Raw genomic sequence first — 22935 nt, forward strand, 5'->3', positions numbered from 1 at the left:
GTGAATAATGTGAACCAAAGATGTAGGCCAAGCGGCTAAGGCACTTTATTCAAACCCAATGTGTCCATGTTTTATTTCCACTGAAGGGATGATAGTGGGAACAAACTAAAATGCCAGCAGGAAGAAACGGCAAACGTCATAACATATAAATTACTTGAGAGACAAACTTGTATCGGGTTCATCCGGCGAGCCGCTCCGCTCCGCTCCCCTCCCTATGGTTGCCCGGACAAAGACAAAGGGAACATGGCCTTGGAGCTCCCCTGCACGAACCTAGTCTTGCATCAGGGGTCATTGACCAGCGGGTCTCTCAGCTACTAACAGAGCTACACGGCACACAGTGCAATGCCCCATCACACTGTAGCTGACGGACGGGGCAGCCGAGAACACAAGCACAGCCCGACCGGAGTGAGGAGGCCGAACTCATAGTCGCATAGAGCGCCCGCCCGGGGAGGGGGAGGGTGGCGAACAGGATGGACGCACGCGCACACGCGCACACACGCACTCTCTCACACACACACACACACACACACACACACACACACACACACACACACACACACACACACACGCACTCTCTCACACACACACGCACACACACAGAAGCAACACTACACGACAGTTCAGATTCACGCTACATCCCGCCCTGCCCCACTGAAGTCGGTTCCTCGGGTGGGCCTTGCGTGAAGGGACAACTCACAGCCCCGTCGTCTCTCTCTCTCCTCATCCCGTCGGCTACTGCGCTCCTCGGTCGGAAGCCGTGGCGGCCTGTATCTGCGGCGGCGGTGGCAGCGAGTGGATGGGAGGGGGCGAGCGAGCGAGCAAGCGGATAAGCAATTGTGTCTTTAGTCCTGGTGCTGCTCGGGCTTTACTTTTGCTCCTTGGTGGGCGCGTAGTACAACTCAAGGGGCTTGCTGACCTTCCAGTATTTCTCGTTCACCAGTTCCAGCGTCAGCGATCCGTTCAGAGTCTGCCACCAGTAAATCAACAAACAAATAGATAGAGATGAATGAGGATAGAAGTTGGGAGGTCATGTTGCAGATGTATAGGACGTTGGTGAGACTGCATTTAACCATATAACAATTACAGCACGGAAACAGGCCATCTCGGCCCTACAAGTCCGTGCCGAACAACTTTTTTTCCCCTTAGTCCCACCTGCCTGCACTCATACCATAACCCTCCATTCCCTTCTCATCCATATGCCTATCCAATTTATTTTTAAATGATACCAATGAACCTGCCTCCACCACCTCCCACTGGAAGCTCATTCCACACCGCTCCCACTCTCTGAGTAAAGAAGTTCCCCCTCATGTTACCCCTAAACTTCTGTCCCTTAATTCAGAAGTCATGTCCTCTCGTTTGAATCTTCCCTATTCTCAAAGGGAAAAGCTTGTCCACATCAACTCTGTCTATCCCTCTCATCATTTTAAAGACCTCTATCAAGTCCCCCCTTAACCTTCTGCGCTCCAGAGAATAAAGACCTAACTTATTCAACCTATTTAGAATATTGTGTTCAGTTCTGGGCACCACGTTATAGGAAAGATGTTGTCGAGCTTGAAAGGGTTCATCGAAGATTTACGAGGATGTTGACAGGACTGGAAGATACAGGGAGAGGTTGAGTAGGCTGGATCTCTATTCCTTGGAGTGCAAGAGAATGAGGGGTGATCTTATAGAGGTGTATAAAATCATGAGAGGAATAGACGCACAGAGTAGGGGAATCGAGGACCAGAGGGCATGGGTTTAAGGTGAAGGGAAAAAGATTGAACAGGAATTCGAGGGGAAACATTTTCACACAAAGGTTGGTGGGTGTGTCTGTGGAACAAGTTGCAGGAGGAGGTAGTTGAGGCTGGGACTATCCCGACGTTTCAGAAGCAGTTAAGACAGGAACATGAATGGGGCAGGTATGGAGGGATATGGACCAAGCGGAGGCAGCTGGGACATGTTGGCCGGCGTGGGAAAGTTGGGCCTGTTTCCACACTGTATCACTCTATGACTAGTGTAGCTGGGACATGTTGGCCGGTGTGGGCAAGTTGGGCCAAAGGGCCTGTTTCCACACTGTATCACTCTATGACTTAATGAAATGACACAGAAGATTCTTTGAGACTATAACTGCGAGCTTTTCCTTAAAACCGAGAAAGGAACCTAGAAACATAGAAATTCGGTGCAGGAGTAGGCCATTCGGCCCTTCGAGCCTGCACCGCCATTCAATATGATCATGGCTGATCATCCAACTCAGTATCCCGTACCCGCCTTCTCTCCATACCCCCTGATCCCCTTGGCCACAAGGGCCACATCTAACTCCCTCTTAAATATAGCCAATGAACTGGCCTCGACTACCCTCTGTGGCAGAGAGTTCCAGAGATTCACCACTCTCTGTGTGAAAAAAGTTCTCCTCATCTCGGTTTTAAAGGATTTCCGCCTTATCCTTAAGCTGTGTGACCCCTTGTCCTGGACTTCCCCAACATCGGGAACAATCTTCCTGCATCTAGCCTGTCCAACCCCTTAAGAATTTTGTAAGTTTCTATAAGATCCCCTCTCAATCTCCTAAATTCTAGAGAGTATAAACCAAGTCTATCCAGTCTTTCTTTCATAAGACAGTCCTGACATCCCAGGAATCAGTCTGGTGAACCGTCTCTGCACTCCCTCTATGGCAATAATGTCCTTCCTCAGATTTGGAGACCAAAACTGCCTGAAGCTCAAGAGTGTAGGTGGAGGGTGGTGAATCTGTGGAATTGATGGCCGCAGATGGCAATGGAGGCCTGGATAGAGTGGATGTGGAGAGGATGTTTCCACTGGTGCTGCCTGTCCCACTGAGTTACTCCGGCATTTTGTGTCTATCTGAAGTTTGTAGGCTAATTGGCTTGGTGTAAATGTAAATGTAAATTGCCCCTTGTGTGTGTAAGATAGTGTGCGGGGATCGCTGGTCGGCACAGACTGGGTGGGTTGAAGGGCCTGTTTCCGCGCTGTATCTCTAAACACAGCAAGATGACACCTACCGTGAACTGGCCCCCTGATGTGGTGATGTAAATGGTGTACTGCTTCTCACTGACTTCTTCCAAGGTGACAGCGTTGTTCCCAATGTTCTTCTGCTGCTCCTCCAAGGCGATTCTCAGTGCCAGGTACTTGGACAAGTGATCCACCGTGGCATTTGCAGTGGTCTTCACGTACCTGAGGCACAATAACACATGCATAAGATGCTGGTTTAAACCGAAGATAGGCACAAACAGCTGGAGTAACTCAGCAGGTCAGGCAGCAGCATCTCTGGAGAGAAGGAATGGGTGACGTTTCAGGTCAAGACCCTTCTTCAGAACCTACCTGATCTCCCGGGTGCTGGACACTTTAATTCTCCTTCCCATTCCCACACAGACCTTTCTGTTCTTGGCCTCCTCCACTGTCAGAGTGAGGCTAAACACAAATTGGAGGAACAGCATCTCATTTGTTGCTTGGGCAGCTTACACAATGGTATGAGGCGGCACGACTCTCATCAGCAGCAGCCTCTGCAGCCCGTCCGCGTTTTTATTATTTTTTGTCTATGGTTCTATGTAGTTTTTGTTATTTTTTGTTGGGGTGTGTGTGTGTGTGTGGGGGTAACTTTCCCTTCCTAATCTCTCCCTGCACGGGAGGCCCGACCTTTTCTTGTCGGGTCTCCGTTGTCGTTGGGGCTGCAACGAGGAGCGGTCTCCAACAGGAGAAGACTGGGGACTCTGGTGCCGATGACTCACCTCACCGTCGCGGAGCTGGCCGAGTCCGGAGCGGGTGGAGCGGTGGTGGAGCGCTGCTGCTGCTGCGGTCCGACCTCTGGAGATTCGGAGGCTGCAACTGCGGGTCTGGCGGACGGCGGCACCGGGAGCCCGCGGGTCCCTGGAGGGAGACCGCTTTTCAGGGCTCTCGCAACGGCGACTTCTCCCGCCCGAGTTGCGGGGTCGAAGAGCTCCTGGAGCGGGGCCTACACAGCACCGCCCCGCGCGGCTTGGAATGGCCGCGGGACTCTGCGAGCGCACGCCGGGGGCTCTAACACCAAGACCTGGTGTGCGACCTCGCATCACCCGACGTGGCTTTAATGGCCGCGGGACAATCGCCATCGCCAGCCGGGGCTTTGACTTTGACTCTGACCTCGGGGGGAGTGCAGTGGAGAGATAAGTTTTTTTGGCCTTCCATCACAGCGATGTGATGGATGTTTATGTAAATTATGTTGTGTCTTGGGTCTATTTGTTTGTAATGTATGGCTGTAGAAACGGCATTTCGTTTGGACCTCAAGGGGTCCAAATGACAATTAAATTGAATCTTGAATCTTGAACATTGACTTCTCTCACTTCAGGTAACCCCGGCATTCCCTCTCTCTCCATCCCTCCCCCACCCAAGTCTCGTTCCCACCCAACAAACAGCTAACAATGGCCTGGTTCCTTTCTCATCGTTACTTTTTTGCACCTCTTTCATTCATTGTTCTTTACCTCTCCACATCACCGTCTATATCTCTCGTTTCCCTTTCCCCTGACTCTCAGTCTGAAGAAGGGTCTCGACCCGAAGCGTCACCCATTCCTTCTCTCCAGAGATGCTGCCCGTCCCCGCTGAGTTACTGCAGCATTTTGTGTCTATGCACAATTACACATTGTGGTTTCACAGCTCGGTGGCGAGGGAGACAACGCATCCAAAAATATAAATAGAACGATAGACAAAATGGTGGCACGATGGCGCAGCGGTAGAGTTGGTGCTTTGTCGCTCCAGAGACCCGGGTTCAATCCTGACCAGATATTCTCTCCGTGACCGCGTAGACTCCGGTTTCCTCCCACATTCTAAAGACATACAGGTTTGTAGGTTAATTGGCTCCCATTGATAAATTGTCCCCAGTGTGTGGGGAAAGTGCTAGTGCATGGGGTGACAGACTTGGTGGGCTGTGGCTGTCCAAAGTCTAAATGTCCACGAAAGATAAGTGACTCAGTGGAGATAAACACAAGATGCAGGAGTAACACAGCGAATGGTATGTTCGCTTTCATTGTAAAAGGATTTGAGTATAGGAGCAGGGAGGTTCTACTGCAGTTGTGCAGGGTCTTGGTGAGACCACACCTGGAGTATTGCGTACAGTTTTGGTCTCCAAATCTGAGGAAGGTCATTATTGCCATAGAGGATTTGAGTGCAGAGACAGTTCTACCAGACTGATTCCTGTGGATGCGTACTGTCTCCAAATGAGGAAGAAATTGCCTGGATGCAGAGAGACCTTGGGATGTCAGGACTGTTATACTGGATAGACTACTCTAGAATTTAATGCATTTCGTTGTCTCTGTACTGTACACTGACAATGACAATTAAATTGAATCTGATCTGAATTTAGGAGAGTGAGAGGGGATCTTATAGAAACTTACAAAATTCTTAAGGGGTTGGACAGGCTAGATGCAGGAAGATTGTTCCCGATGTTAGGGAAGTCCAGGACAAGGGGTCACAGCTTAAGGATAAGGGGGAAATCCTTTAAAACCGAGATGAGAAGAACTTTTTTCACACAGAGAGTGGTGAATCTCTGGAACTCTCTGCCACAGAGGGTAGTTGAGGCCACAGTTCATTGGCTATATTTAAGAGGGAGTTAGATGTGGCCCTTGTGGCTAAGGGGATCAGGGGGTATGGAGAGAAGGCAGGTACGGGATACTGAGTTGGATGATCAGCCGTGATCATATTGAATGGCGGTGCAGGCTCGAAGGGCCGAATGGCCTAGTCCTGCACCTAATTTCTATGCTTCTATGTCAAGCAGCAGGACTGGATGTGCAGCTTTGTAAATTGTCCCTAGTGTGTAGATAGTGCTGGTGCACGGGGTCAGCATGGACTCGGTGGGCCAAAGGGCCCGTTTCCGCGCTGTATCTCTAAAGTCTAAAAGGGTGGCACAGTGACGCAGCAGTAAGATTTGTCGTCTCACGTCTCCCACTTTCACGGAGGTGACGTTTGGGGTCGGGACCCTTCATTGGTCTTTGGGATGTGGGAGAAAACTGGAGTTTAATGAGTAATTCTCAGTGTAAGATCAAGGAACATGCTAATGCTGGTGTGCCTCGGATAGACACAAAGTGCTGGAGTAACTTGGAACTTTGTACCACAGGGCAGCTCGGTGGCGCAGCCTCACAGCGCCAGAGACCCAGGTTCCATCCTCACTACGGGTTCTTGCCTGTACAGAGTTCGTTCCGCGACCTGCGTGGGTTTTGTCCAGTAGCTCAGGTTTCCCACACTCCAAGGACACAAGTTTGTAGGTTAACTGGCTTGGTGTAAATGTAAAAATTGTCCCCAGCGTGTGTAGGAGTGTGCGGGGTGATCACTAGTCGGTGCAGGCTCAGTAGGCCGAATGGCCTGTTTCCGCACTGTATCTCTAAACTAAAGCGCTGCAGTAACTCAGCGAGTCAGGCAACATCCCAGGAGGTGACGTTTGGTGTCGGGACCCTTCTTTGGTCTTTGGGACATGGTGGGAAACTGGTGTTTAACGAGTAATTGCCGGTGTAGAAACAAGGAAATGCAGATGCTGGTTTAGGGGGGGGGAAAAGACAAAAGGGGCTGGAGTAACTCAGCGGGTCAGGCAGCACCTGGGAGGGAATGGGTTGGTGACCTGTCTTTGGTCCGTCTGGAGTTTGTGCGTTTCTCCCCGCGATCCATGTGGGTTTTCTCCGGGTGCTCAGGTTTCCTTCAACACTCTAACGACGCGCAGGTTTGTAGGCTAATTGGCTTGGTGTAAATGTAAAAATAGGTGTGTGTGTCTGTGTCTGTGTGTGCGTGTGTGTGCGTCTCTGTGTGTGTGTGTGTGCGTATGTCTGTGTGTGTGTGTGTGTGTGTGTGTGTGTGTGTGTGTCTGTGTGTGTGCGTCTGTGTGCGTGCGTGTGTGTGTGTGTGTGTGTGTGTGCGTGTGTCTCTGTGTGTGTGTGTGTGTGTGTGTGTGCGCGTATGTCTCTGTGTGTGTGTGCGTGTGTGCATGTCTGTGTGTGTGTGTATGTCTCTGTGTGTGTGTGTCTGTGTGTGTGTGTGTGTCTCTGTGTGTGTGTGTGTGTGTGTCTGTGTGTGTGTGTGTGTCTCTGTGCGTGTGTGTGTCTGTGTGTGTGTGTGTGTCTGTGTGCGCGCGTGTGTGTGTGTGTGTGTGTGTCTCTGTGTGTGTATGTGTGTGTGTGTGTGTCTGTCTGTGTGTGTGTGTGTGTGTGTGTGTGTGTGTGTGTGTGTGCGCGTGTGTGTGTGTGTGTGTGTGTGTGTGCGTGTGTCTGTGTGTGTGTGTGTGTGTGTGTGTGTGTGTGTGTGTGTGTGTGTGTGTGTGTGCGTCTGTGTGTGTGTGTGTGTGTGTGTGTGTGTGTGCGCGTGTCTGCGTCTGTGTGTGTGTGTGTGCGTGTGTCTCTGTGCGTGTGTATGTGTGTGTAGGATGGTGTTAATGTGTGGGGATCTCTGGTCGGCGCTGGCTCGATGGGCTGAAGGGCCTGTTTCCGCGCTGTAGTCATAGAGTGATACAGTGTGGAAACAGGCTTTTCGGCCCAACATACCCCCATGTCCCAGCTACACTAGTCCCACCTGCCTGTGCTTGGTCCATATCCCTCCAAACCTGTCCTATCCATCTCTCAACTAAACTAAACCCAGCGGGCTGGTGTCGGGTCCCTTCTGTCACCCTTACCTGGTTTGGGAATACTCGTCCTTCTCGACCAGCACGGGATGTGGCCTGAAGACCAGCTCAATCTCGCTGCACGAGTCTCCCACAACGTCGGGGCTGACGGGGGCCTCCCGCGAGTTGTCCAGCTCTGGGCAGGAGTCGTCAGAAGCCTTGGAGCGCTTGCGGCTGGGCCCGGCCTCCTGGTTGCTGTGGGTCGACACGTTGCTGACGTGCGAGCGGCTGTCGCAGTTGTCCTCGCCGCCGCTGAACGTGGTGTTGTCCGACTCGTGTGGCGGCTTCCTCACCCGCTGGGCCCTGCCGAGAGGCAACGCAGATCGGGGGTTAGAAACCAGCCCGGCAGGGACCCTGACCCTGACCCTGACTCTGATCCTGACCCTGACTCTGATCCTGACTCTGACCCTGACCCTGACTCTGACCATGACTCTGACTCTGACTCTGACCCTGACCTCTTCTGCTGAGTTTGCACATCCCCGGGTTTTAGAAATATAGAAACATAGAAATTAGGTGCAGGAGTAGGCCATTCGGCCCTTCGAGCCTGCACCGCCATTCAATATGATCATGGCTGATCATCCAACTCAATATCCCATCCCTGCCTTCTCTCCATACCCCCTGATCCCCTTAGCCACAAGGGCTAACTCCCTCTTAAATATAGCCAATGAACTGTGTGGCCTCAAATACCCTCTGTGGCAGAGAGTTCCAGAGATTCACCACTCTCTGTGTGAAAAAAGTTCTTCTCATCTCGGTTTTAAAGGATTTCCCCTTTATCCTTAAGCTGTGACCCCTTGTCCTGGACTTCCCCAACATCGGGAACAATCTTCCTGCATCTAGCCTGTCCAACCCCTTAAGAATTTTGTAAGTTTCTATAAGATCCCCTCTCAATCTCCTAAATTCTCGAGAGTATAAACCAAGTCTATCCAGTCTTTCTTCATAAGACAGTCCTGACATCCCAGGAATCAGTCTGGTGAACCGTCTCTGCACTCCCTCTATGGCAATAATGTCCTTCCTCAGATTTGGAGACCAAAACTGTACGCAATACTCCAGGTAACTTTTGTTTAGTTTAGAGATGCAGCGCAGAAACAGGCCCTTCGGCCCACCGGCTCCGTACCGTCCAGCCATCCCCACATTAACACTATCCAACACACACTAGGGACAATTTTTACATTTACACCAAGCCAATTAGCCTCAAAACCTGCACGTTTTTGGAGTGTGGGAGGAAACCGATGATCTCACAGGTCACGGGGATAATGTACAAACTCCGTATAGACAGCGCCTGTAGTCGGGATGGAACCCAGGTCTCCGGCGCTGCATTCGCTGCAAGGCAGCAACTCTACTGCTGCGCCACCGTTGCTTTATTGGGAACTGTGGAGCAGCTGGTAGAGTCGCTGCCACACAGCGCCAGACACCCTGACCTCCTCTGCTCTGTGTGTGTGCGGGGTTTGCACGCCCTCGGGTACAATTACTGGGCGACAGTGGAGCGGCTGGTAGAGCCACTGCCTCACACGGCCAGAGACACGGGTTCCACCCTGAGCTCAGATGCTCTGTGTGTGCGTGGAGTTTGCACGTTCTCCCCGTGACTTGCGTGGGTTTGCTCTTGTTTCCTCCCACATTCCATAGACGTGCGGGTTTGTAGGTTCATTGGCTTCTGGTTGCTGTGGGTCGGATAGTCAGATCGCTGGTCAGAGCAGATCCAGTGGGCCAAAGAGCCTTTTCCTGCGCTGTATATCTAAAGTCTAAAATCTGAAGGGTGCTGTCTGTGCGGAGTTTGCACGTTCTCCCTGGGCTTCCTCCGGGTGCTCCAGCTTCCTCCCACAGCCCAAAAGGTTTGCAGGATAATTGGTCCTCTGTAATTGTCCCCTAGTGTGTAGAAAGTGGAGTAACATAGAACCAGTGTATATGGGTGGTCGATGTGGGCCACAGGGCTTGTTTCCATGCTGTATCAATCAATCAATCAATCAATAACAAGGGCAGATTATTATCTGAAAGGCGTCAGATCAGCAAAAAGTTGAGACCTGGGTACATCAGTCACTGAAAGAAAGCATGCGGGTACAGCAGGCAGTGAGGAAAACTAATGGCATGTTGGCCTTCATAACAAGAGGATTTGAGTGTAGGAGCAAGGAAGTCCTACTGCAGTTGTACAATGCCCTGGTGAGACCACACCTGGAGTATCGTGTGCAGTTATGGTCCCCTAATTTGAGGAAGGACATTCTTGCTATTGAGGGAGTGCAATGTAAGTTCACCAGGTTAATTGCCGGGATGGCGGGACTGACATATGACAAAAAAATGGATACTCTGGAATTTAGGATGAGGGGGAATCATTTGGACAGGCTAGATGCAGGAAAATGTTCACCGTGTTGGGGGAGTCCAGAACCAGGGGTCACACAGTTTAAGAATAAGGGGTAGGCCATTTAAGACTGAGATGAGGAAAAACCTTTTCACCCAGAGAGTTGTGAATCTGTGGAATTCTCTGCCACAGAAGGCAGTGGAGGCCGATTCACTGAACATAGAAACATAGAAACATAGAAATTAGGTGCAGGAGTAGGCCATTCGGCCCTTCGAGCCTGCACCGCCATTCAATATGATCATGGCTGATCATCCAACTCAGTAACCCGTACCTGCCTTCTCTCCATACCCCCTAATCCCCTTAGCCACAAGGGCCACATCTAACTCCCTCTTAAATATAGCCAATGAACTGGCCTCAATTACCCTCTGTGGCAGAGAGTTCCAGAGATTCACCACTCTCGGTGTGAAAAAAGTTCTTCTCATCTCGGTTTTAAAGGACTTCCCCCTTATCCTTAAGCTGTGACCCCTTGTCCTGGACTTCCCCAACATCGGGAACAATCTTCCTGCATCTAGTCTGTCCAACCCCTTAAGAATTTTGTAAGTTTCTATAAGATCCCCTCTCAATCTCCTAAATTCTAGAGAGTATAAACCAAGTCTATCCAGTCTTTCTTCATAAGACAGTCCTGACATCCCAGGAATCAGTCTGGTGAACCTTCTCTGCACTCCCTCTATGGCAATAATGTCCTTCCTCCGATTTGGAGACCAAAACCGCACGCAATACTCCAGGGGTTGAGATTCAAGACAGAGTTAGAGTTAGCTCTTGGGGGTAACGGAATCAAGGGATATGGGGAAAAAGCAGGAACAGAGTACTGATTCTGGATGATCAGCCATGGCATTGATCATGGCATTGCTGGATGATCAGCAATGAATGGCATTGCATGCTTGAAGGGCCAAATAGCCTACTCCTGCACCTATTGTCTATGTTTCTATGTTTCCATAATAAGATAAGGGTGGCATAGAGGTCAAGTTGCTGTCTTACAGCGTCAGAAACCCATGTTCAATCCCAACTACGGGTGCTGTGTGCGCAGACTTTGTACGTTCTCCCCGTGACCACGCGTGTTTTCTCCGTGATCTTCAGTTTCCTCTCCACTTCAAAGACGTGCTGGTTTGTAGCTTAATTGGTTGAGTATAAATGTATATTGTCCCTAGTGTATGAAGGATAATGTTAGTGTTGGTCGGCGCGGACTCGGTGGGCCAAAGGGCCTGTTTCTGCACCAAACCACAGATAGACACAAAATGCTGGAGTAACTCAGCGGGACGGGCAGCATCTCTGGGGAAGGAATGGGTGGCGTTTTGGATCGAGACCCGTCTTCAGACTGAGAGTCAGGGGAAAGGGAAACTAGAGATATAGACGGTGATGTAGAGATAAAGAACAATGAATGAAAGAGGTGCAAAAAAAGTAACAATGATAAAGGAAACAGGCCATTGTTAGCTGTTTGCTGGGTGAGAACGAGAAGCTGGTGTGACTTGGGTGGGGGAGGGATGGAGAGAGTGGGAATGCCGGGGTTACTTGAAGTTGGAGAAATTAATATTCATACCCCTGGGCAATGGAAATATGAGATGCTGTTCCTCCAATTTGCATTTAGCTTCACTCTGATAATGGAGGCCAAGGACAGAAATGTCTGTGTGGGAATAGGAATGGGAAATAAAGTGTGTAGGAACTTCAAAAAAGTAACCCTTGCTCTCCCTCTCTCTCCATCCCTCCCCCGTTCCCAGCCCCCCGACCAGTCTGACTGCCTCTGATTACATTTGATCTCAGTTTGCTTTGTTGACACCTTCTCCCAGTGATCTATTCTACAATTTACTTGATCTCCACGCTCTTTGTCCTGGTTTCACACCTTCTACTTCCTTACCTACGCGTCTCCCTCTCCCCCTGACTCTCAGTCTGAAGAAGGGTGGACTTGTAGGGTCGAGATGGCCTGTTTCCGTGCTGTAATTGTTATAAGGGTCTCAACCCGAAACGTCACCCATTCCTTCTCTCCAGAGGTGCTGCCTGTCCCGCTGAGTTACTCCAGCATTTTCCGTGTCTATCTAGAATAGTTAAAGTGTGTTTGGCAACCGGGAGATCAGGTGAGGTACAGGCAGACTGAGCGGAGGTGTTCAGCCAAACGATGGGCACAGTTGTGGGAGGGAAAGGTCATTGTTTGCCATGTAGTTCAAGCCTCCCTCACCTGTGCATGGCCTGCATTTTCAACCCTTCCTCAATACTGCTGCTGAGGGCCTGTGGGTTGTGGAGTCTGCTTAACCGGGCCAGCACCCGATCTTGATGTGCCTCGTACTCATCCCTGCTCGGATAGATCTTGCAGATCAGCGCGTCGAAATTTGGATCCGGCCGCAGTGATCGCTTCGACACCAGTTTCTTTCGACATGTGGGGCATTCTTTGTTGCTGATTAAAAAACAAAACAAAGACTCGTTAGTTCATTGGAGAATTATTCAGTGATCTTAAGTTTAGTTTAGAGATACAGCGTGTAAACAGGCCCTTCGGCCCACCAAGTCCGTGCCAACCAGCGATCGCCTGTATACTGGTTCTATCTTTAGAGTTTACTTTACACTATAGAGATGCAGTGTGGAAACAGCCCCTTCATACACTCCATTGTATACAACGTACACTCCATTGAGGATAAATGGGGATCCTGTGGATAGGGTGAACTGTTTTAAATATCTGGGAGTCCACATCTCTGAGGATATGACATGGGCATCACACGCCTCAGCACTCGTGAGTAAGGCAAGGCAGCGCCTTTACCACCTCAGGCAATTGAGGAAATTCAGAGTGTCTCTGAGGATCCTCCAGTGCTTCTACGCAGCGGCGGTGGAAAGCATCTTGTCCGGGAACATTACCATCTGGTTTGGGAATTGCTCTGCCAAGGACAAGAAGGCTCTGCAGAGAGTAGTGCGTTCGGGCCGCATGCACTATGGGAACTTCACTCACCCCCCTGCAGGAACTATACAACAGTAGGTGCAACTTCAGAGCAAACAAAATCATGGGAGACCCCTTCCACCCCTGCAACGGACTGTTCCAGCTGCTACGGTCAGGCAAACGCCTCTGTTGCCATGTGGTGAGAACGGAGAGGTTGAGGAGGAGTTTCTTCCCAGAGGCAATTCGGACTGTAAACGCCTATCTCACCAGGGACTAACTCTACAGAACGTTTTTCCTTCCACTATTTATTATGTAAAAGAATATGTGTGTTATGATTGTGTTTATAATTTGTTTGGTTGTTTTGTTGTTTGTCTTTTGCACAAAAGTCCGCGAGCATTGCCACTTTCATTTCACTGCACATCTCGTATGTGTATGTGACAAATAAACTTGACGACTTGAGACTTGAGATCTAGTCCACGCTGAACAGCGATCGCCTGTATACTAGTTTTATCTTTAGAGTTTACTTTAGACGTTAGAGATACAGTGTGGAAACAGGCCCATCGGCCCACCGAGACCGCGCTGACCAGCGATCCCCGCACACTAACACTATCCTACACACTCCGGACAATTTAGAATTTTTACAGAAGCCAAATAACCTTCAAACCTGTACATCTTGGGAGTGTGGGAGGAAACCGGAGCACCCGGAGAAAGCCCACGTGGTCACGGGGAGATCGTACAAACTCCACAGACAGACCCGTAGTCAGGATCGAACCCGGGTCAATGAGGCAGCAACTGTACCGCTGCTCCATCATGCCGGCCTACTCTGCCACACAATCAATCGGCTCAAAATGTGAATCCAATGTGAATCTGAAAGTTCCACTCAACAAGTCTTTCCTTGTATATGATGCTCTGGAAAATCCTGCCCCCTAGGCCAAGCTGTGGCCATCTCCCCAAGTACACCATGTGGCTTGGTAGCATGGGCACGGTGGCACAGCGGTAGAGTTGCTGCCTCACAGCGCCAGAGACCCGGGTTCGATCCCGACTACAGGTGCTGTCTGCAGTTTGGAGTTTGCACAATCTCCCCTTGACCTGCGTGAGTTTTCTCCGGAATCTTCGGTTTCCTCCCACACTCCAAAGACGTGCAGCTTTGTAAGTCAATTGGCTTCAGTATAATAGTAAATTGTCCCCTAGTGTAAATAAGATCAGATAGAACAAGTTGCCCTACAACTTCCGGCCATACACAAGAAGAAGGGTCTCCGAGTGTATAGATATAGATAGATAGATATGCCATTTATTGTCACTATACGTGTACAGTGAAACTGAAAGCTGCTCGTACTCAGTGCATGCATACAATTTAGCACAAAAAACAAAAAACAAGAAAAACAAAAACAGAAGGGAGAAGGGGGGGGGGGGGGATAGGTGCACAAATTCTGCGGCGCTACATACATATATACATATATACAGATGGAAGTCCAGGTGTTGGGCTGTGAAGTCAGTGCATGTGTGAATTTGAATTAATAGTAGTTATAATTCTCGGAAAGCAACTATTTCTGAGTCTATTTGTCCTGGATTTGATGCACCTATAGCGCCTTCCAGAGGGCAGCAGGTCGAACAGTCCAAACGCAGGATGGGAGCTGTCTTTGATGATATTCTTTGCCCTGCTAAGGCAGCGAGAGGTGTAGATGTCCATCAGGGAGGGGAGCGGGCAACCAATGATCCTCTGCGCTGTTCTAGTTACCCTCTGAAGCCTCTCCCTGTCTGCCATGGTGCAGCTGCCATACCATGCTGTAATGCAGTATGTCAGCAGGCTCTCGATGGACGAGCGGTAGAAGGTCATCAGCAGGTTAGAGTAAGATCCAAGATCCAAGATATAAGATCCAAGATGGCGGCGCGCACGGTTGCAGCGGCTCACGGCTCTCTGTCTCGGTATATAGGATAGTGTTAAGTGTGTGGGGATCCCTGTTAGCACAGACGCAGTGGGCCGAAGGGCCCGTTTCCGCGCTGTATCTCTAAACTAAAAAAATCATATTTAGTTTGAAATCTCTACGTTATAGATGCTATGTAATTTTTCATTGCTCACGCATGGCTAGACATGCATCAGTAGTAAAGAAAGCAACTCAATGCTAGCATTTATTTCAAGGGAGCTTGTATACAAACACAGGGATGTAATGCTGAGGCTCTATAAGGCGCTGGTCAGGCCACATTTGGAATATTTTGAGCAATTGTGGGCTCCATATCTGAGGAAGGATGTGCTGGATCTGGAGAGGGTCCAGAGGAGGTTTTACGAGAATGATCCCAGGAATGAGTGGGTTAACCTATGATGAGTGTTTGTCGGCACTGGGCCTGTACTCGCTGGAGTTTAGAAGAATGAGGGGGGACCCTCATTGAAACGTACAGAATAATGGAAGGTCTGGATAGAGTGGATGTGGGGAGGATGTTTCCACTAGTGGGAGAGTCTAGGATTAGAGGTCATAGCCTCTGAATTAAAGGACGTTCTTTTAGAATGGAAATGAGGAGGAATTTCTTTAGTCAGAGGGTGGTGAATCTGTGGAATTCTTTGCCACAGAAGGCTGCGGAGGCCAAGTCTGTGGTTTTAAGGCAAAGATAGATCGATTCTTGATTAGTACGGGTGTCAGGGGTTATGGGGAGAAGGCAGGAGAATGGGGATAGCAGGGAGAGATAGATCAGCCATGACAGAATAGACTTGGTGGGCCGAATGGCCTAATCTACTCACTTATACCTCATGATCGTGAACAGCAAGGCATCTCACTCCATGAATAATTCTCGGACTAATACCAGGACAGAGGAGTGGGTGAACAACTTACAGCAGGCAACACTCACTATATTGGCAGTGGAATAACACAGAACTAGTCTGATGGTTTATGTAGATGAGGGGCCTGTTTCCACACATTCTCAAAACAAACCTCAACTGAGGGAAAGGGAATTAAAATGGGCATAATACTCGAGTTACAGAGAAAGATTGAACAAGTTAGGGCTTTATTCTTTGGAGCGCAGAAGGTTAAGGGGGGACTTGATACAGGTTTTTAAAATGATGAGAGGGATAGACAGAGTTGACGTGGAAAAGCTTTTCCCACTGAGAGTAGGGAAGATTCAAACAAGGGGACATGACTTGAGAATTAAGGGACTGAAGTTTAGGGGTAACATGAGGGGGAACTTCTTTACTCAGAGAGTGGTAGCTGTGTGGAATGAGCTTCCAGTGAAGGTGGTGGAGGCAGGTTCGTTTTTATCATTTAAAAATAAATTGGATAGTTATATGGACGGAAAGGGAATGGAAGGTTATGGTCTGAGCGCAGGTAGATGGGACTAGGGGAGATTATGTGTTCGGCACGGACTAGAAGGGTCGAGATGGCCTGTTTCCGTGCTGTAATTGTTATATGGTTATACGAGATAGACGCAAACTGCCGGCAGCATGTCTGGAGTTAAGGAATGGGTGACATTTCAGGCTGAGACCCTTGTTCAAACACTGAAGGCGCAGACTACGAAAGGCACGGTAGAATTGCAGTAAGAGTCTCCTACTTGCATGTTCAGATCCTCCCGTAATAAAGAAGGTACAAACTCCGTACAGACAGCACCCGCAGTCAGGATCAAACCCGGATCTGTGGAACTTTAAAGCTGCGAACCCTCCCCATTCATTTATCACCTGGTCCACTCCGTAGTCAAACTAGAATTGTCACCTTGCAACATCTGCCAAAGATGCATTGGGACAATGAGGTAAGGAGCTGATTTACATGAACAAACCTCATACCATATGTGCACGGGCGATATATTTGATAGCCTACCCGCTGCGCAGTGCAGTCACAATGCAGTCGGAGCAGAAGCGATGCAGGCACTCCTTGGTCGTCATGGTGTTCTTTAGCATATCCAGGCAGATGGGGCACATCAGCTCACTGTGCAGGCTCCGGGGTGACACCGCGATCTCCGTCCCATCCATAATCGCCTCCTGAAAGAAACGCAGCTCACAGTAACGGGAGGGCAACCTTCTGCGGCCATTGTGTCCCCAAAACAAAAGAGACCAGAGGCCGAACAGATCAATCACAGTCACTCTGCTTCACCAGGTTTAACTTTGTCCGCTAGACTGCGGATGAAGCAAAGTTCACCCCAAGAGCTACACTTACTGAAACAATAGGCCTTTTTCTGCAGATGAACACAAGGCGTGGTGAAAATTAGGATTTATATTTTTCTCCCTCTTTCTTCCACCAAAGCAATTTTACATGCTGAATTTTGATTCTATCAGTCGCTGCTTTGAGAAGCACTGGAGGCCTGACGGGCAAGATTTCTAGTAATAAAGTTACAATCTGAGAGGAAAACGCAATGTCCTGGATATTCAACTCAATGGTTCAAAGACTAAAAGAGTACTCCAGAATTCAGATGGAAAGTCAATCGAATGTTTGCTTTCAAATTCAGATCAATCCGATGTGGAATTCCACCACTTGCTTTAAATTTCACTTTCCCTGCATTTTTAATGGAAGGCCGCAGACACAGATTGTACATTTCCGCACAGAGATGCACAGAATTCTGCGTTTGCACAGATTGTACATTTCTTAGTTCAAACAAGAGGACATGACTTCAGAATTAAGGGACAGAAGTTTAGGGGTAATATGAGGGGGAACTTCTTTACTCAGAGAGTGGTAGCGGTGTGGAATGAGTTTCCAGTGGAAGTGGTGGAGGCAGGTTCATTGGTATCATTTAAAAATAAATTGGATAGTTATATGGATGAGAAGGGAATGGAGGGTTATGGTATGAGTGCAGGCAGGTGGGACTAAGGGGGAAAAGAAATTTGTTCGGCACGGACTTGTAGGGCCAAGATGGCCTGTTTCCGTGCTGTAATTGTTATATATGGATATATGTTATATGGTTAGTTATCCAAAGGTGATGGAAAGACTGGAGGAAAGGCTAGGTGCGGAGAGCTCTCTTATACCTGCATTAAGGAGGCAATTAAACACACCTGAACAGCTACAAACGCCTGTGAAGCCATGTGTCCCAAACATTATGGTGCCCTGAAATGGGGGGACTATGTATAAACACAGCTGTAATTTCTACATGGTGAAACCAAAATGTATAAAAATGGTCTTTATTAAAATCTGACAACGTGCACTTTAACCACAGGTGATTTTTTTTCTATTACAAATCTCAAATTGTGGAGTACAGAGGTAAAATGATAAAGACTCATCCCAAACATTATGGAGGGCACTAGTTTCTGGCCAGCGATTTGGTCTGCCTTAAATTTGAAGGGTAATGGAACAAAAGCAAAGCATTCGGTCCATACAATGCAACGTGGCTGGCCTGTTCAATGATGAATATACGTTCTCTTACGCCGAAGCTTTCAGTCGCACGATTTGGATGAAATAAATAGATGCTCATGGTGGGACAAGGCGAGAAGTTATGCCTTCATAAAACACTGGTCAGACCCCAGCTAAACTATGCACTACACTTGGAGGAATACAGTCACGGCCTTGCGAGGTAGAACAAGAGGTTTACCCGGAAGATACCAAGGTGAGACACCGGAAAGTGGAGCTGTTCCTCTATGAGCGAGAGAGATTTTAAAGGGTTTTGACAAAGTAAAAAGATAATTAAGTTTGCGCTGCCGAAAAAGACGGTTTGATAGCATTCAGTAGCAACTTTGAAGGTAAATTGAAAGATGAAATTTGTGGGGACGTGGTGATAAACTAACAATGCAGCTGTTTCTGAGAGATGATCACAGTTAGATGGGCCAAAAGGCCTCTATCATTAGCTGTCCAGTTTTATTTATTTAGAGATGCAGCGCGGAAACAGGCCCTTCGGCCCACCGAGTCCGTGCCGACCAGCATATTAACTACCCTGTTCACACGAGGGACAATTTTACATTTGTACTAAGCCAATTAACCTACACACTTGTACGTCTTTGGAGTGCAGCGGAAACCGAAGATCTCGGAGAAAACCCATGGGGATAACATGCAAACTCCACACACAGAGAGCATCTGAGCTCAGGATTGAACCCGGGTCTCTGGCGCTGTGACTCTACCAGCCGCTCCACTGTTGCCAGTAATTGGGGAGAATGTAAAACTCCTTAGAGACAAGCACCCGTAGTCAGGATTGAACCAGTCTCTGGCGCTGTGAGGCAGTACCTCTACCGCTGTGACACCCTATGACTCTATGATCTGTAAGAGGCAACTTCCACATCAAAAGCATGGGAGCCTCTGCCTCAAGTTAATCCTCTCCCCGGATAAGGAAGCAAACTCGATCAGATATTCTGTCTTGTGCGACTCTATAATTAGTTTGATTCAGAGAAACATAGAAATTAGGTTCAGGAGTAGAGGCCATTCGGCCCTTCGAGCCTGCACCGCCATTCAATATGATCATGGCTGATCATCCAACTCAGTATCCCGTACCTGCCTTCTCTCCATACCCCCTGATCCCCTTAGCCACAAGGGCCACATCTAACTCCCTCTTAAATATAGACAATGAACTGTGGCCTCAACTACCCTCTGTGGCAGAGAGTTCCAGAGATTCACCACTCTCTGTGTGAAAAAAGTTCTCCTCATCTCGGTTTTAAAGGATTTCCGCCTTATCCTTAAGCTGTGACCCCTTGTCCTGGACTTCCCCAACATCGGGAACAATCTTCCTGCCTCTAGCCTGTCCAACCCCTTAAGAATTTTGTAAGTTTCTATAAGATCCCCTCTCAATCTCCTAAATTCTAGAGAGTATAAACCAAGTCTATCCAGTCTGTCTTCATAAGACAGTCCTGACATCCCAGGAATCAGTGTGGTGAACCTTCTCTGCACACCCTCTATGGCAATAATGTCCTTCCTCAGATAATAATGTCCTTCCTCAGATTCAGAGCTTAAAAATACATAAATATCAGTGAAGCACAGTTTTCATTCCCCACATTTAATTTGCTTCTTATTAACGAGTGCACTCAAACAAATATCATGCTTTATTCTCAAGGTAATAAATAGCTTGACACAAGAGAATCAAAGTAAAAGTTGCACACACTAACAATACACACAACCACCATCAGCATCTGCAAACAGTAAAATAACAGTTTGGTTGGAGAGTCTTCATCAGATTAGGTATAGGTTTAAGTTTATTGAAAACCCTTGTCTTGCATGTAATCCAAATAGGTCAGATAACATTATGCAACCAGTACAATAGGTGGAGCAAAGGGGAAGATGCAAAATGCAGAGTCTAGTTCTCAGCATTGTGGTGCATCAGTTCCAGAGACAAAGTCCAATGTTCGCAATAGGGTAGAGGTGAATCGGACAGTACCCCAGTTTATGGAAGGGCCGTTCAGAAGCCTGATAACAGAGAGGAAGAAGGCTGGTGTTGCGCGCTTTCAAACTTCAGCTCAGATATACCATACGTGGATAGTTTCAGTTAAAACTCAAGTACAATAGGTGGAGCAAAAGGGAAGTTACAGAGTGCAGAATGGGACAAGTCATAGTCTTAGAGTTACAAGTTAGGGCTTTATTCTTTGGAGCGCAGAAGGTTAAGGGGGGACTTGATAGAGGTTTTTAAAATGATGAGAGGGATAGACAGAGTTGACGTGGAAAAGCTTTTCCCACTGAGAGTAGGGAAGATTCAAACAAGGGGACATGACATGAGAATTAAGGGACAGAAGTTTAGGGGTAACATGATGGGGGGGAACTTCTTTACTCAGAGAGTGGTAGCTGTGTGGAATGAGCTTCCAGTGAAGGTGGTGGAGGCAGGTTCGTTTTTATCATTTAAAAATAAATTGGATAGTTATATGGATGGGAAGGGAATGGAGGGTTATGGTCTGAGCGCAGGTATATGGGACTAGGGGAGATTATGTGTTCGGCACGGACTAGAAGGGTCGAGATGGCCTGGACTATTGAAGGGTCGAGATGTGAGTGTGGAAACAGGCCCTTTTGGCCCAACTTACCCAGACTGACCAACATGCCTCATCTACACTAGTCCCCTGCCTGCGTTTGGTCCATATCCCTCCAAACCTGACCTATCCATGTACCTGTCTAAATGTTTCTTAACTTAAACATTATTCAGCATTAGTCTTTGATTATGTCGGCTGCTTTCCTGAGGCAGCGTGAAGTGTAGACGGAGTTGATGGTGGGCGAGTCTGGTCTGTGTGAGGGAGTAGGCTACATCTATGACTGTACAACGGAACTGTTGCCAGACCATGCCAATTAGTAGGAAGGAACTGCAGATGCGTAACTGAGTATAGAAGCTGGGATGTAATGTTAAAATTGTACAAGGCATTGGTGAGGCCAAATCTGGAGTATGGTGTACAATTTTGGTCGCCCAATTATAGGAAGGATGCCAACAAAATAGAGAGAGTACAGAGGAGATTTACTAGAATGTTGCCTGGGTTTCAACAACTAAGTTACAGAGATAGGTTGAACAAGTTAGGTCTTTATTCTCCGGAGCGCAGAAGGTTAAGGGGGGACCTGATAGAGGTCTTTAAAATGATGAGAGGGATAGACAGAGTTGATGTGGATCAGCTTTTCCCTTTGAGAATAGGGAAGATTCAAACAAGAGGACATGACTTCAGAATTAAGGGACAGAGGTTTAGGGGTAATAGGAGGGGGAACTTCTTTACTCAGAGAGTGGTAGCGGTGTGGAATGAGCTTCCAGTGGAAGTGGTGGAGGCAGGTTCATTGGTATAATTTAAAAATAAATTGGATAGGCATATGGATGAGAAGGGAATGGAGGGTTATGGTATGAGTGCAGGCAGGTGGGACTAAGGGGAAAAAAAAATTTGTTCGGCACGGACTTGTAGGGCCGAGATGGCCTGTTTCCGTGCTGTAATTGTTATATGGTTATATGGTTATATGCTGGTTGAAACCCAAGATAGACACAAAAAAGCTGGAGTAACACAGCAGGTCAGACAGCATCTCTGGAGAAAATGAATAGGCAAGTCGAGACCCTCCTTCAGAGATGTCGAACAAGTTTGAAACACTGCAGACTGGATTTTTTTTTTTCTGTTTATCGATGCTGATGTTGAGTTCTTGCCTTAAATAAGACAGAAAAGACTTGTACAAGATTCCTCCTCCATTAACACAGCAGAGGAACGATTCAGCCATGCAATTGACTCTCTCAGCTGGGTCATTTGTGAAGCTGGTACAAAAACATAAATCAGGTCACATACTCTGGCACACCTTGCTGCTAAGCAATCTGGAGTTGTAGGATTAGGACTGCTAAACATTTTCTCAATCCAGTTCGTGTTGCCAACTTATTTGAGCCCTATATCCAAGGAAGGATGTGCTGGCTCTGGAGAGGGTCCAGAGGAGATTTACGAGAATGATTCTGGGAATGAGTGGGTTAACATACGATGAGAGCTTGACAGCACTGGGCCTGTACTCGCTGGAGTTTAGAAGGTGGAGGGGGGGGGAGACCTCATTGAAACTTACAGAATAATGAAAAGCATAGAGTGGATGTGGAGAAGGTGTTTCCACTGGTGGGAGAGTCTAGGACCACAGGTCACAGCCTCAGAATTATAGGGCTCTCTTTTAGAAAGGAGGTGAGGAGGAACTTCTTTAGTCAGAGGGTAGATAATCTGTGGAACTCATTGCCGCAGAAGGCTGTGGAGGCCACTTCAATGGATATTTTTAAGGCAGATAGATAAGATTCTTGATTAGAATGGGTCAAGGGTTATGGGGAGAAAGCAGGAGAATGGGGTTTGAAGGGAGAGATAGATCAGTCAATGGCGGAGTAGACCTGATGGGCCGAATGACCTAATTCTACTACTATTCCTTACGAACCCTTGGCAGTGTTTTATTTATTATTTGGAGACCACAGCGGCATAGTTGGTAGAGCGACTGCATCGCAGCGCCGGAGACCCAGGTTCGATCATGACCCCGGGTGCTGTCTGTTTGTGGAGTTTGCACGTTCTCCTCCCACATCCCAAAGACGTGCGGGTTTGTATGTCAATTGTCCTTCTGTAAATTTCCCCCTAGTGTGTGGGAAGTGGATAACAAAGTGGGCTCAGGGAGGACCAGTGTGTACGGGTGGTTGATGGTCAACATCGACTTGGTGGGCCTGGTCCCATGCTGTTTCTTTCAAGATTATTAAGGGTTTGGACACGTTAGAGGCAGGAAACATGTTCCCGATGTTGGGGGAGTCCAGAATTAGGGGCCACAGTTTAAGAATAAG

The 22935-nt window shown here is 48.2% G+C and overlaps 1 protein-coding gene across 2 annotated transcripts in view; it reads right to left on the reverse strand.

The window, feature by feature from the left end:
• Positions 1–540: 540 nt before the first annotated feature.
• LOC129694836 (E3 ubiquitin-protein ligase RING2-A-like) overlaps positions 541–22935 on the reverse strand; it is a 28836-nt gene continuing 6441 nt past the window's right edge. For both annotated transcript variants that reach the window (XM_055631597.1, XM_055631596.1), the window contains exons 3-7: positions 16611–16771; positions 12124–12339; positions 7616–7906; positions 2994–3165; positions 541–967 (exon numbers count right to left, since the gene is read on the reverse strand). In XM_055631597.1, the coding sequence (XP_055487572.1) occupies positions 866–967; positions 2994–3165; positions 7616–7906; positions 12124–12339; positions 16611–16771 (942 nt within the window). In that variant the 3' untranslated portion in view covers positions 541–865. The remainder of the gene's footprint in view (positions 968–2993; positions 3166–7615; positions 7907–12123; positions 12340–16610; positions 16772–22935) is intronic.

This window comes from Leucoraja erinacea, unplaced genomic scaffold (assembly GCF_028641065.1).
Source record: "Leucoraja erinacea ecotype New England unplaced genomic scaffold, Leri_hhj_1 Leri_819S, whole genome shotgun sequence".
Lineage (NCBI taxonomy): Eukaryota > Metazoa > Chordata > Chondrichthyes > Rajiformes > Rajidae > Leucoraja > Leucoraja erinaceus.